General features: G+C 38.0%; 1 protein-coding gene and 1 long non-coding RNA gene across 7 annotated transcripts; one reads left to right on the top strand and one right to left on the bottom strand.

The window, feature by feature from the left end:
* Positions 1–10320: 10320 nt before the first annotated feature.
* LOC127783329 (uncharacterized) lies at positions 10321–15028 on the bottom strand. 6 transcript variants are annotated; one of them, XR_008019287.1, is made up of 5 exons: positions 14852–15028; positions 13720–13834; positions 12309–12433; positions 10663–10867; positions 10321–10546 (listed from the first exon to the last, which is right to left on the bottom strand). It is a non-coding gene; the product is annotated as an uncharacterized LOC127783329 (long non-coding RNA). The 6 variants fall into 6 exon arrangements; XR_008019283.1 differs by having other exon boundaries at positions 10663–12433; XR_008019284.1 differs by lacking the exon at positions 12309–12433.
* Positions 10553–14433, top strand: LOC127783328 (disease resistance protein Pik-2-like). Its single transcript, XM_052310585.1, has 2 exons — positions 10553–11454; positions 11866–14433. Exons 1-2 carry the CDS (start codon positions 10601–10603, stop codon positions 14012–14014), a joined length of 3003 nt encoding a protein of 1000 aa, XP_052166545.1. The 5' UTR covers positions 10553–10600; the 3' UTR covers positions 14015–14433.
* Positions 15029–16205: the final 1177 nt, after the last annotated feature.

The following is a 16205-nucleotide window of genomic DNA, read 5'->3' as shown; positions in this document are numbered from 1 at the left end:
GTGTAACACATGGCAGCTTAAGATTTTCTCTAATATTATATCTATTGGTTAAAATAATGGATCCACCTATTAAGTGAAAACCGATGGTCAGATGTCTTTTCTTACAATTTCTAAGGTCTTACTTTTAATTAAGATGTAACACGTAAGTTACGTACCACTGTAAATGCGCTACAGAGGATGTACAATGATTTAAGGTGATGTAATACTTATTGTCATTTTTTTTATAATGCTCTATTTTTTTTTCCATCTGGTTACCATGCAAAGGATAGTTGTGTATGCTTAAATGGTATATTTTCATTTTTATGAAGTGAAATATGAGTAATATGCATCTTGAATTATTTATTTAATTATAAACACAGTTCAAATAAACTAAAAAACAGATATGACATAAGAATCATAATTATTTAGCTTTGTAATTATTGATCATTTTTTATTATTTTATTAATTAGTTAAAAATTATAAGACAAAGGAGTTGAGTGAGATAGGAGAAGAAGAGAGTCGAATGGGACAAAGTACGTGCACATATAATTATTTTTTTACATTTATTGTGTTTTACTTACTATTACTTTATTAACTAAAAATAGAATAAAAGTTTTATTGATTGATTAAGATCTATCTTTTCTACTCGTCTTTTCCTACATAGTATACAATATTGAAAATGTGAACACTAAAAATCTATTGATGTTATTTTTGATTTATTATAATATCAGAATGGGAGGAGTAAATTTTTTTAACAATTCGTAGTGTTATTAGGTTCATTTTACTTTTTGTCATTACAGATCTAATTGAATTATTGTGAACTTATATACAATGATAAAATATATATCATTACTATTCACAATTTTATAATTATTTGAATGGCACATAAAAGTCAGATAATATAACCCCAAATATGGGTCTTTAAATGTAAAATAATCAAAATACATAAAAAAAATATTACTCGTATGATTTAGGGGATCCCATGATTGAGATGTTATAGCTGCTTATTTTTTTCGTGTAACTCTTGCTTTCTAACTTATATATTTTGGGAATATTACTCATAGCTATTTTTATTTTAAATTTTATGATTGTAGATATAATTTAATTGTTATGAAGTTATGCACAATGATAGAGTCTATAATATTATTATTTCATATTTTTGTAATTGCTTCAACGGTACGCAAAAGTCTGGAAATATAATCCAAATTGTCATTTTTTTCTCAAAGTTGAATTATTGTGGAAATTTGGTCTTTGCCTGTAGATTTAGTCATAAAATACTTTTAAGATATAAGCGAATTAAAACTTAGTTGTATGATTTAGATGTTATAGTTGTTGAATTGTTTAACACAAAAAATATATTTTCTAACTAATAAAGTATATGATAATAGGGGAAGAAATATGTGAAAAAATATGAAGAAATTGAGGGAAGAAGGGGTGGAAGTACGTTACTAACGTACGTACGTACTATCCTTAAGAAAACGTACGCTACGTACAGGCCCAATTTTTTTGAGGGAAGGCACTGTAGGGGAAGCCCCCACAGTTAAATAGCTTTATTATAGAAAATAAATTACAAAAGATATAACCAATTCAAAAGGGACTGTCTCTCAGAAACATTTAATCTAAAAACTAAAAGGGAACTAAAAGGGAAAGATCACTCTTAAAGAGAGCTTTCCAAGAAGAAATTGAGGGTGCTAAATTCTGGAAAATCAGGGAGTTCCTCTGTTTCCAAATATTCCAGGTTGCATAAAGAATTTTCTCCACAAAGTGCGTAGACCTATAAGAATTCATTGCCTGATGCAGCATATCTGTGAAGGCAAGAGAAATATCCCAGACAATTCCAAACTGTGCCCAGCAATCAGCACTAAAAGGACATTGAAAAAATAGATGAAAGGTGGTTTCTCTTGCACAGGTTGAGCAAAGGACACAAGTTAGATCTGAATTATTGGGAGGGTAATGCCTTCTGTCAAGCATGTCATAAGTATTGAGTCGATCAATTAACAGGAGCCATCCAAAAACTTTAACCTTCATAGCGCACTTACTCTTCCAGATCCAAACTAGGCGCATGTATATGCATGAAATTAATGTCATATATTTTCTTGGAAGAGAACAAACCATTTCCCTAAACATAAGACCAGACATCATTCTCATCAGATAATTGATCTAAAGGATCAGCTGCAGACATTGTATCATACTCATGGAAGGCTTGCTCAGACAGAGGGAGATTAAAACGCTGCGAAATACTCTTGGAAGAGGTTAAACTCACTGAATCCTTCAAAGAAACAACATAAGAGTGAATCCTTGGGTACATTACTGACCTGACTTTATTATTCCAGAAATCATCCCAAAACAGACAAGTCTTTCCATCCCCAACCTTACAGGTGGACAATCCCCTGAAAATGTCTGCAAATTATAGAACATCTTTCCACCAAAAAGACCCTCTAGGGCGATCAGCATGAGGAACTTTGTTAATATAATAAGTGGACCAGATCAAGCTAACCCAAGGTATTGAGAGCCTATTATAAAATTTGTGCAGATTTTTCATTAAAAGAGCATTATTATGCAGCCTTAGGTTAATGACTCCCAGACCTCCTCTACTTTTAGGTTGACAAACCCTTTCCCAAAGAACCAAAGATTTCCTGCTAGAATTAATATCAGTTCCTCTCCATAAACAATTTCTTCTAACTCTATCAATGTTTTCAATTATTGACTTTGGAAGGGAAAGAGAGCACATATAGTAAGTTGGGAGGGAAGATAAAACTGAATTGACCATAGTTAATCTATCTCCATAAGACAGAAGAGCAGAAGTAGCAGACAATCTTCTCTCAACCCTATCAACTAAGGGGGCAAAATCAATTATCTTTGGCCTAGTTGTTCCCAAAGGCAGACCTAAATAGGTGAAAGGTAAAGTGCCCACTGAGCAACCAAACATCTTGGACAAATGCTGCACCTTTTCTATGTCCACATTCAGAGGAATCATGCATGACTTACTGTAGTTAATCTTCAAACCGGTAGAATCTGCATAAGTGATGAGAATAGCCTTCAAACAGAAAAGCTCTTTTGAGGAAGCTGTCAAGAAAAGGAGAGTATCGTCTGCATACTGTACAACTGGAAAGTCATTATCAGGAGTTGGGATTGGAATAGTCAAAACACCCTGAGAATAAGCTTTGTTGACAACAGACTGTAGTAAATCAGCACCTAGCACAAATAAAAGAGGTGATAATGGATCCCCTTGCCTTACACCCCTTTTGCAATAAAAATTCCTTCCAGGAACCCCATTTAGAAGAACTGAAGAAGATGCTGAAGAAAAGATCAAATCAATCCAATTCAACCACTTTGAATCAAAACCTTTTTGTCTCATGATGTCCAAAATAGTAGAGTGCTCTATAGTATCGAAAGCTTTCTCCAAGTCCAACTTCAACAGCACTATCTCCCTTTTTGATTGTTGGCACTGGTGTAAGTACTCAAAAGACCAAGAGAGACAATCCTGTATTGTCCTGGCTTTGATGAAACCATATTGGTTTTGATGGATGAGTTCTGTAATTACATACTGAAACCTATCAGCAAGAACCTTTGTTAAAAGCTTGAGAGCCACACTTTGGAGAGAAATCGGTCTGTAGTCATTAACCCTCTCAGGTGTTGATTTCTTGGGAACAAGAGTAATGAAAGATCTATTTAAACTTTCCAAAGCCAAGTTACCTTCACAAAACTGAGCACAAAGGGTGTAAAAATCCTGCCTAATAATAGGCCAACAACTTTTAATAAAGCATCCATTAAAACCATCTGGACCGAGTGCTCTATCAGTAGGCATTCTTTTAACAACCTCATCAATTTCAGAGATGGAGAAGTTTTCAGACAAGTGGGCAAGACTATCATTGTGAGAAACCAAACTCTGCAGGTCAAAGTGCATAACAGGTAGCAAAGACACTCCCATTCTCTGCTGAAAAGTTTGAAAAATTATCTGCGCCTTTTCATTGTGCTGGGTTAAAACTCTTCCATCATCTGTCTGCAAGTGAGTTATTAAATTCTTTCTGTACCTCTCAGTAGCCGCTGCATGAAAAAATTTAGTATTCTCACCACCAAAAGTTGCCCACCTTATAGTGCATCTTTTCTGCCAGTACATTTGCTTATATCTCAGGTACTGCAAAACTTTCCTTTTAACAATGAATCTGAGATTCCATTCAGCCAAGGTCAAATCTCTTATCTCCTCAAGTTTATCAATAAAAGCTATGACCAGATTACAGTTTTCTATGAGTGAGGACAACTTGGACAAGCCTTTACTCCATTTTTTGAGACCTTTTCTAAGAGATTTAAATTTTGATGTTATATTCTTAGCAGCATCCAAACCAGTCCCATGATTAGACCAGATTGAAGAAATCAACTGAAAGAAACCCTCATGCTCTATCCAGAAATTCTCAAACCTAAAGAGATTAGACTTTGGGATTGAAGTTTCTATTTGGACCACACATGGGACATGATCAGAAAAAGATCTAGCCAAAGGCTTTACCAAGGTGCTTGGATAGGAAGCAGTCCAAGAAACAGTCGTAAAGAACCAGTCAAGTTGCTCCAAGAGAGGTGAATTCTGCATATTACTCCACGTGTAAGACCTACCTTTCAAAGGCAGCTCAAGGAGACCAAGATTACTGATTATATTATTGAAAATCATCATGTCATTCATATCCCCCCCCTGCCCTATTTCTGTTCTCAACAGATCTGTAAAAGTTAAAGTCACCCAAGAGGATCCAATTTTCATTGTCAGGAATTTGCAAATCAAACAACCACTGGGCAAAGAGGGATCTATCAGGATCAACACACGGGCCATAGACTGAAACAAGAGTCCAGGACTCAGCAGAGTGTTTTGAAAAGAACTTTACAATCACAGCAGATCGGGTGATACAAATAACATTAGCAGCAAAGATTGCCCCAACCCAACAGACCAAGATACCTCCAGAAGCTCCAACGGAAGGAGAGAAAGAGAAAGAATCAAAGCGTTTCGGAGCTAACTTCTTAACATAAGCAGTATCAAAACTTTCCTTCTTGGTTTCCTGTAAACAAAAAAACTGAGCAACTACTATCATCAACAGCTTGCCTGACAGCTCTGCATTTATCCGCTGAATTTACACCACTCACATTCCAACACAGAATATTCCAATTTCTTGTAAGATTACTCATAGAAAGTAGATAAGGAACAAGGTAAATAGAACATAATTAAATTACATTCCAAAGCCAAGAGCTGACTGGTCCAAGCAAAAAATAAAGGGGGCAAACTAGAACAGACTACAGAGCAATAGTCTGGAGAGGAAACATAGGACACGAAGGAACAGAACTGAAGATAAACAAAGCCACTAGGGCTAAGGAATATAGAACAGGACAAAGTTCTAGATTTATTCCTAGGAAACCTAAACAGAACCAGACTTAGAAACTCAAGATTCATCATCAACAGACTTTGGAGCAGAAGCCAGGAGGCTTTCCTGTGTCACATCCTGAGGAGCAACACCACAAAGATCAGTGGCCATTTTCTGGAGGAGAGGAATAGGGCAATCAGCAGGACCTTCCACTTCAGCTGTACCTTCCATGAAGTCAGATTCTTGCAGAGAACTTCCTGAGAAAAGAAGGCCCACCTCATGAGCAACCTGCTTGAGCTTTTTTACAGACTTACCCCTAGGTTTCCCAATTCCTTGATTAGGATCAAGCTCAACAAGAATATCATCCTTAAAACTCAATTTGCGTCCATCAGAAATAGCAAGGAGTCTTGTGCTCCTTCTTAATCCTGTAGCAACAACAGGAGTGGCAAATCCAACTGCTCTCTTCTTGTAAGCCCTTTTTGCTGGTTTAACTGGGGCGTCAGAATCAGTGAGGGCTAAAAAAACACTAGGAGGCGGCGCAACAGCAAGTGGAACAGGATCAAGAATTTCATTAGCCCTAGAAACAACAGGAACATCATTCCCTGAAGCCCAATTAGAAGAACCAAGAACACTTCCAGAGTTTAAGGCAGACCAAAAGGATGCATCCTTGACAAAATTCTTATCAAACATAATCTGAGGAAACCTCTGGCATAAATTCTTTAAAACATTAGCATCAACAGAAACTTCCTGGACCATCAAGCTATTGTCAGCCCCAATCTCACTTGCTTCACCACTGGAAATACTGATAATAGAACCAGAGTTACCTGAATTGACAGTTAAAATAGAACTAGCAGAGGAGGAATTAATTTGTAGCACATCAGTAGGCTGTGGAATCTCAGGCAGAAAATCAACATTTTCATTCACATTGTCCTGACCCTCATCCCAATTACCCCAACCCTGATTCTCTTCCTGATCAAAATTCTGCACATTACCAAATTGCCAAGCTGGAGCATCCTCAAAATTAACATTAGGATCCACAGGACCTTCACCCATCGGCAGATCATCATCAGGAGGGAAAGCATCAGCAAACTCACCATTTAGGGTACAGGCCCAATTTGGATCCGGTTTGGAGGTTAGGGAGTTCTTTTAAAGATAAATCTAATGGTGGTAAATAATGGGTCCACCTAATTTAATGAAAATTAATGTCTAGATGTTTTTTTTCTTAAAATTTTTAAAAATTTCTCTAATTTATTATAGTGACACGTGGCGTCGTAGTATGTAGCGTTTGCAGGATGCCACGTGGTGGCTTAGAAACATTTGTTATATAATAGATCTAACTTAATTTGTTTATGTATATTCTGTGAATTGATATATGATCGTGTAATCTACATTATCAATTTTTCCCTATTTTATATGACAGTTTTACGTGATATGCAAAGTTTAGGACGTGATAAAAAAAATAAATATTTCATATATGTTAAAGAACACCTTATATTTTTTAATTGTTGATAGACAACATGCAAATAACTATAGAAAAAATATGGTTATTTAAGATTTATTATTGTTTAAAAATTTTTATAACTAAAGAAAAAGGAAGAAGAGATTGGATAGGAGGGGAGGGAGGAAGTACCTACGCTAAGTACGTACGTACTTGAGTTGTTCGTCCGGTTGAAGGATGGGCCCATGAGGAGAGGAGAGGGGAGGGAAGTTTGTGGGGTTTTTTTTTTAATAAAATTCTAATAGATAAAAATATTGGGTCCACCGGTTTGTTAAGATGCCATGTAGCGATTTAGGAGTATTTGTAGGAGTACACATGGCGGCTTAGAAGCGTTTGTAGGAAGTTTTATGGACTTTTAGTATATAATAGATATAGATAGATAATAGATGTGCTTTGTCAAAACGGCGGTTTAATGGCAGTTAGGCAATACATGTAGATGTGCAGACTTTTTTTAAAAAAAGAAAAAACTCATATTCTTCTATCAAGTAGACAAGTATATACGTTTCATTTGAATTATGAGTTGTCTGTGTGGTGTTTTTCTCTATCTGTTGATAACGCATTATTTACATAAATTTTTGCGGATTCGTTCCTATTTCCGAAAAAAAGGAAAGAGCGGATCGAGTGGATAAAAACCCTCAACCAATTTTTGACAGATAAAAAAAATCGGTTGGATTTGATGGGAGGATCAACTCTAACACAGGGGTACTGGATTTTCTGAATGTTGAATACAACAGTTGGTTGTAGGTCTGTAGCTCTACTCTACTTGTGGACTGGATCGAAGGGAGACAGGCTGAGCGGATGTAGGTATCGGACTGGGTTGGGCTTGAAAAGGAAGGAAAGAATGGGATTTAGACCCAAAACCAAGGAATAATTTTCACTAATTTTTTTAATTATAATATATAGCGATCCTAATATTTTAATTTATTGCTTAGTTCTTAATAATGATTGTACCATTGAAAAAACGTTTTTATCTGTTGCAAAGTACGGGTATTTTTTGAAGTTCAATAGAATAGAAAAGTGGCTTGGAACGAAGGAATTCACGCTTCGGATGCCGTATTATGAAAGTGACGTGAATTGAGTGATATATCCTGAAAACAGTTCGAATTAGATGGCATATACTGAAAATTCTCAGAATAGTGGGAGCCCTATGTGTATGTTTGCTAAGGCTCACATGCCAGTGGCATGGCAGCATCCTCGATGGGCTGGCTTAGATTATCAACCCAGATCGATGACTCCGAACTTATGGGCCGGCATTTCGGATTTTTTTTCCAGGAATACACAAAAGTCTTCGTACGGTGTTCTTTTCTGCTACAATTTTCGTGGCATGTTTTTCAAACTATTAAATGATACGTATCATGCGAAAACTTTCAATATAAGAGTTGCTCTAAAATATCAGATTAATCTATTTTTCAAGTTTGTAATAATTAAAACTCAATTAATCATACTTTAATACTACCTCGTTTTGCGTAAAACACTTAATCTATATCTTTATCTTATTTTACAGGATAAAAGAACACCACAAGATAAAAGAACACCACAAGATACAATGCGCAGCTGTAAAATGGAAGGCAAAAAATTGATTCTATACAATTGATGTTTTCCCATCCTTAAGGGTGTGTTCGAATCAGGGATGGGAACCTCTTCTTTCCTGCCCGAAAAACGAGATACCTCATTAGCACATGATTAATTAATATTAGCTCAAAAAACTTGAAAAATAGATTAATAAGCACTGTTTAGTAGTTCAAAATATATGCGCACGGAAAATGAGTGAGAAGTTGGAATTTATAGTTCTAAACACAGTCTTGAGGCTGTGTCCAAATGCCCCGGCTGGAAACTTCTCATCCAATGCACGCGAAACGGAAACGGCTCATTAGCGTATGATTAATTAAGTATTAGCTGAAAATTTTTAAATGGGTTAATATAATTTTTTAAAATTAAAACAACTTTTCTATATGATTTTTTTTGCAAAAACGCAACATTTACCAATTTGGGAAACATGTGCATGGAAAATGAGAATAAAAGTTAGGAAATGGCAGGTTCAAATTAACTCACCCTTAAGAGAGGTATATAGAATTCGTATCCACCTTCCAATGTTTTCTCTCATCTTCTCGTTAAGGGAAGTTCTCTTTCTTAGAGGTATATACCTCTCTCCCACTTGATTGGTAAAAATAAATAAAATAATTGAACTGATCAGAACAAATGTGAATCATCAACAATGGCAAGACTTTTATTTGTCCTTAGGAGATATAACGAGGCATATGTACCTAATAGTGTTAGTAAGGAGATATATACCTCTAATTGTATACCTCCTGACTGACATTTACACCAATATTCCTTATTCCCTTGAAGACCGTAGACAGGGAAAAAAAAACTCGAGCAAGTACAAAGGAGAATTTCCAATCCTTGCTCAAGTTGATGAGGTTACCTCCTAGATGGAAGAAAGTACTCCCTCCGTCCCAAAAAAAAGGCAAACCCTAGGTTTCCTTGTCAACGTTTGACGGTCCGTCTTATATGAAATTTTTTTATAATTAGTATTTTCATTGTTGTTAGATGATAAAACATGATTAATACTTTATGCGTGACTTATCTTTTTAAATTTTTTTATAATTTTTTTAAAATCAGTATTTGTCTTTTTTGGGACGGAGGGAGTACAAGCAAAGGCTTCCCATTTGTGCATTTTATGTCACGTTTACGCGCTTGGTCGCTGGAGCTATCAGACGTCACTCGTGTAGCTAAGTACACTAGTCATGCACTCAACCGTGTCGAACAAACAAGATGAAAATACATGGAAGATTTCACTCAACACAAGTCCAAATCAAAACACATTTGTTTAGCATACATTGTTCCTCAAAGTATACTCACTTACTCAGTGACAAGGACCTTTGGCTAATGCCTGTTGAGTTTCATAAAACTCAAATCCATCCGAAAAAAACAGCACCGTCAAGTGAATATCACCGCGTGTATAACCCCTTTTCCTCGAAACCTTGTGTCCCCTCTTTCATGGTCTTCACCCTTTGCTCTCTGCATTTCTTTCAAAGTTGTTACCAGCTAACTTCTGATTTGCTCGAGCACCTCGTCGAAGCAGTTTATTTTTCAGAGAATGGTTAAACAAAATATTTTTTGACTCACGTAAAAAAAATAAAAACTTATCTTTGCTTCCTTGATTTCCATGTTGAGTTGCTTCTGCAGGGAAAAAACAATACAAAAATTGCAATATAGGCTAAAGAAAAGATGAAACGGTACAAACAAATTTTAGCTCTTACATTTTTGTTGAGAATAGAGCAAGTCGCAAGAAATTCAAACAATATTTTCACAACAGTAACAGGAGAAGAAAAATGAAGTTCAGCCATCCTAGTTAGAGAAACTACGCATTGAGATTGACTTTGTGCTGTGCCATTTAAGCAAGTTGCAAAGAATAAGCATGTGGTCTAACTTGAAACTATGTATCTGTCTCAGTCAAGAACTTCACGCGTGGATGAGAATTTCTGATGCAATGCCCAATGGAGAAGAATGCAGCATGAACATTGACTAAATAAGTAGGCAAGTAGCCAGTCATCTTGGTACTCAAAAAGTGGAGCTCAGACTGTGTTCTCTGTGTCACAGACTCAGCATACTCACATAGACACCCCACTGTGCAAGAAAACTGGAAGCACCACACAAGCGTCTTCAACACCAACAAGCTCGAAGTACAGCTCTACTCTCTAGCCTCCCATGTCACCGAGAGTCCCTGCACATTCCAACAAATCTTAGCCAGAGCAAAGAGAGGCACAAAAAAACAAAAATGGTAGGAGTAACAGCCATCGCTTTGATGGGGGTGACGAACTCCCTCCTTGGGAAGCTCACCGTTCTACTTGGGAGGGAGTACAGCAAGCTCAGAGGTGTTCAAGCCGGCATCACATCCCTGAGAGATGAGCTGATCATCATGAAGGCTGCACTTGAGGACTTGTCACAGTTGGAGGACTGTAACTCACAGGTGAAGTTGTGGATGCATCAGTTGCGGGAGCTATCCTATGACATTGAGGACTGCATTGACATTTTTCTGCACAGCCTAGACCATGGAAGTGTTAGTGATGGGCTCATTAACAAGATTATCAGTTGGCTCAGGACACTGAAAGTGTACAGACACACTGGTAAGCAGATTACTGCACTGAAGGAACGTGCTGTAGAGGTAAATGACCGACGCAAGAGGCTAAAGCTTGATGTAGATATCCTTACTTTGAAGGCAGTGGCCATCGACCCCAGGTTACCAGCACTCTTTGAGGAAGCGGATAGACTAGTGGGAATCAATGGCCCAAGGGATGAGCTTGTCGAGTGGCTTACCAAGGGCAATGGTTTTGCACAAAATCGCAAGGTTGTCTCAATTGTTGGCTTTGGAGGCTTAGGAAAAACAACACTCGCCTGTCAGGTGTACCAAATGATAAAAAGCCAATTCGATTGCACAGCTTTTGTATCTGTATCACGGAATCCTAATATCAATAAGATCTTGAGAGACATACTTTCACAAGTTCTTTATACAAGCAACCCGATGTCAGATTATCAGAAGGATCACTTCTGGAGGATCAAGGAAAATCTTAATCAACCATTGGAAGATCACCAACTCATCAACATGATTAAAGAATATCTAAAAATTAACAGGTATGAAAGGATTTGATATATTTAGAGTATATCACTAGGATCAAAAGTATAAATTTTTATACTACGGGAACGTGTGCAAACACTTGGTTTGATCTGGGTATAAGCTACGATTCCAAGTCAAACTTTCTAGCACTATAGGATGAACCAAGCAAAAAAGGCACAAAACCATCACGATCTATTTGATCCACATGAGTGAAGGTTGGAAGGAAACATGCTATATTGTTGCTTGCTCACATAGTCAGATGTGTATTTTTAGTGTGGTCAATTGGTCACCTATGCAAATGAAACTGAAGTTCTTTTTTCTTCCCTTCGAAAAAGCACAGTTTTATTTTTGGGATTGGATGCTACCGTTAAAGCTTGCTTCAATCCTACTAACACAGTAACAGTTTACCTTTTATGATTTGTATATAGGTACTTCATAGTAATTGATGACATATGGAGTAAATCAGCATGGCAAGTTATCCAATGTGCTTTTCCATATAACAGCAATGCGAGCAGGATAATGACAACCACTCGCATTCAAGACGTTGCACAATCTTGCTGCTTTACACATGAAGATTATATTTATGATATTAAACCTCTTGGTAGTGACGACTCAAGAAAATTATTTTTGAAAAGGATTTTCGGCAATGAAGATAATCACCCTACAGAACTCAAAGAAGTAACTGATGAAATCCTAAGAAAATGTAGTGGTTTACCGCTGGCCATAATTAATATAGCTAGCCTATTATCAACCAAACCAGTTACCAAGCACGAGTGGAAAAAAGTGTGGAATTCTATCGGCTCCATGCTCAAGCAAAACCAAGATCTAGAAATAGTAAAGAGGATACTATTTCTAAGTTATTATGACCTACCTCATCAACTGAAGCTCTGTTTGTTGCATATAAGTGTATTTCCAGAGGATCATGTGATCAAGAGAGAGCGTTTGATATGGAGATGGATAGCTGAAGGATTGATTACTGAAGAACAAGGACTGAATCTGGAAGAAGTAGGAGAAAAGTACTTCAATGAGTTGGTCAATAGAAATATGGTGCAACCAGTGGACATCGACTATACTGGTAGAGCAAAGGCTTGCCGAGTGCATGATATCATGCTAGATCTCATTATATGCTTGTCAATTGAGGAGAACTTTATTACTATAATTGATGACCAGAAGTCCATGCTTTCAACTAACAAGGTTAGGCGTCTTTCCCTCCAAACAAACCATGAAAAAACCAATATATGGCTTGGAACCAACAGATTTTCTCAGGTTCGGTCACTTAGTGTCTTTGGTGATCTGAAGCAGATGCCCCCTTTCTTTGACCTACAAGTTTTACGAGTTCTGGATCTAGAGGATTGTTCTAGTTTGAAGGATGGAGACATCGAGAATATTGCAAGCTTATTTCAATTGAGGTATCTAAGTCTCCGAAACTGCCACATTAGCAGGGTCCCAGCACAAATTGGGAAGCTACAACTTTTGCAAACACTCGACCTCAGAGGGACGAGAATAAAAGAATTGCCAGAGACCATAACTCAACTACAGCAATTGGTTCGCCTACTGTTGGGACGCTTTGGTGTAAAAATGCCAAATGGGATCAGCAACATGAGATCTCTTGAGGAGCTAGTGGTGCTTGATGGAAGCAAGAACTCCGTGGATGTTGTGGTTGAGTTGGGTAATTTAACCAATTTGAAGGTATTTTCTATATATTGGCATCCTAATGGTGAAATTCACGATGAGGGAAGCTACACAAAGTCAATTATCTCATCACTCTGCAAGATAGGAGAGCACAACCTCCGATCCCTTCACATTACACACGGTTACAGTCTTTTACTGGATTTCTTGGTTGATTCATGGTACCCTCCTCCATGTCATCTTGAGATGTTTCGGATGGTTTCTCACTTTTATTTTCCTAGGCTTCCTAATTGGATGTCTTCCCTCTCTGAGCTCACACTTTTAGACATCAACGTAAAACAGTTTGGAGTGGAAGATATGAAGATCTTACAAAACATGCCTGCGTTGCTATCTCTTAAACTTTACCTTGAGGAATCCCCACAAGAAACACTAGTCATTAGTCGCTGTGGATTCCAATCTTTAAAGTTGTTCTATTTTTATCCAGTGAATGGTGAGCTTGGTTTGATGTTTCGAAAAAACAAAAAGGATGGATTGGGTTTGATGTTTGAAGAAGGAGCAACACCAAAGCTCCAGCGGCTTGAGTTTCGATATTGTGCTCATGATGCAATGTCTGCATATGGCGTTGATTTTGATTTTGGTATCAAGCAACTTACCTCCCTCAAGCATCTCGGTGTCAGCATTCATTGCAGAGGTGCAAGGAATTGGGAGGTGGAGGCTGCTGAGTCTGCAATTAGAAATGCAGTCTACCTTCTTCCCAACCATCCTACACTTGAAATGTATAGACTGTCAGAACATGAAATAGTGAAAGATGAGGAGGAATGGGATGATGATACTGGATATGATGGGGATGAGCACAGTGGATCAACAAGATGGGACCAAACAAATGAATATTTCCAGCAACAACTAAGGTATGAGTTCCATACTTTGTACATAACCTATTCTTCTTAAATTGAGCAGTTTGTAATTTGTTATGTTAATTTATTTATGTCCTTGTTTTTGTTTACAGTTGAAGCATCACAAAGCTGTTGTCAGGATTCAAGATCGGTCAATTAGTGAAACAGAACAAACATATTGTGATCTATGAAGCCAAGCAAATCACATTGACACCTTATCTTTATGTTCCCAGTTCTCACCCTGACCATCCAACATATTCCGTTTTATATTTTCATACCTAGATCAGTCATCAGTCTTCAAGGAAGAAATGTATAGTGAATTGTAAAATTAATTATGTCTAAGCATTGTGACTCGATAAAACTCAAAGTGCTGAATCTATCACCATGTCAGACAGCAAGACCCACATACTTCTGTCAAGGTAAATTAAGTTAGTGTTTTCACATTGAATCAAGCATTTGTATGTATGGAACTAATGATTCCATCATGCTAATTTCAAACCAACGGTTGAAGCACACATGGAAAGATTGGTTAATGCCGCCACAACACTTATCATTATCGGTGAGCATGTATCTCCCTAGAATCATTATTGACAAAACATACTTCTACAGCCAATCAGGCTATAATCTAGATTATTACCTACAGATCTGCGGTGCATTCCTTCTCACATTGACACTCGTGAAAAAAAAAAAACAGGTACCGTACAACTGAAAACACCCACACAGCCTGAACTCCTAGGTCTTCTGTTAAGCAGTAATTCTCCTTCATCTAGGGAAATCAATCGCGAATGTGGAGAATTTCTTATACTAGTTTTGTAGGATGAATACTTGATTAGGGCTCCCATCTGATCGATGGATGGATTTTGCAACGGCGCAAAGGTGGCAGACGACTTACACGAGCTGATCTCTGAAGCGCGCGTTGGAGTAGTAGCCAGACACCATCCTCCGGGAAGAGGAACGGCCTCTCGCCTGAGCCGCGTCCGCCGCCGCCCAGCCGCTTCGCCGGCGCCGGCGACGGTGGGGGATCCGCCTCGGTCGCTCGCTCGCGCAGGCGAGGGGAGTGAAAAATGGGCCTTTTGTCAGGGGAGCATTGTTGTTGGGCCATCTTCGGGTTGTATGTAAGACAGGCCGAGGTCAAGGTCCAGTTTACATCCCTCATCTTTTTGTCGAATTTCAATACCTGAACCACGATATCGGAAATCTGGTCCCCCTCCCTAACTTGCGAAACCGGGTTAAATTAGGTCGCATAGCAGTATGGATGACTAGTTTCGCTGACTGGGTAAACTCGCCACATTAGCAAAACCAATCATCTATACTACCAGAGGACCTAATCTAACCTGTTTTTGCAAGTTGGGATCATGATTTCACGTATTGCCAAGGCCGACGACTCCGAACATCTGGGACTCTGGGTCGAGATTTCATCCCGTATTGTTCATTAGGGCCCAATTCGCAGAAGGGAGAAAAAGGCAAAAAAAAAAAAAAAAAAAAAAGAACACTTCCCTTCCCTAACGTCTTCAAAATACTTCGTGTAATTACTACTGCCAGCTCATGGACAGGCAGGCCAGACACTGCTCGAGGCTCGACGGCCCGCGTATGCCATGGCCGTCGGGGCTGTGTGCAAAAACCGCCATAAAATCGGTGCAAACCAGCAGATGATGACCCCCTGCTCAGCACAGCAGGAATACCGGCGACGAGGATGCAGCCCTGTCACAGCTTAATCCTCCCTCCGTTTCATAATATAAGACTTTTTAATATTATTCATATTTATATAGATATTAATAAATCTATATATATATATATATGTGTGTGTCTAGATTTATTAACATCTATACGAATATAGACAATTCTAGAAAGTTTTACATTGTGAAACGGAGGAAATACACTATATAATAATAATAATAATAACAATAATAATAATAATAATAATAATAATAATAATAATAATAATAATAATAATAATAATACAGACAGCCTTTTTCTAAAGGACTCAATACAGAGAACTGAAGGAACGTAGTGCTAGCTAGTAGTACTTGATGGCGTGTTAGTTGGAAGTAAATGCAGGCAGTGTCGGTGATCGATCGATCAGTCGACATTCTGGCGCCCATCCATCCAAGGTTTGCGAAAAGCGCGTGGGCGGGCGGAGGAAGACGACGCCGCGGCGCTGCATTCCGATGCGCGCCTGTGACCCGCCCGACGCCGCCGTCGCCTGCTTTCCTCCTTGTCCTCTTGCGAGAGAGGCCTCACCTACT

Source organism: Oryza glaberrima, chromosome 8 (genome assembly GCF_000147395.1).
Source record: "Oryza glaberrima chromosome 8, OglaRS2, whole genome shotgun sequence".
Classification (NCBI taxonomy): domain Eukaryota; kingdom Viridiplantae; phylum Streptophyta; class Magnoliopsida; order Poales; family Poaceae; genus Oryza; species Oryza glaberrima.
The sequence above is the reverse complement of the archived record's forward strand: the minus strand, read 5'-3'. Positions and strand labels throughout refer to the sequence as shown.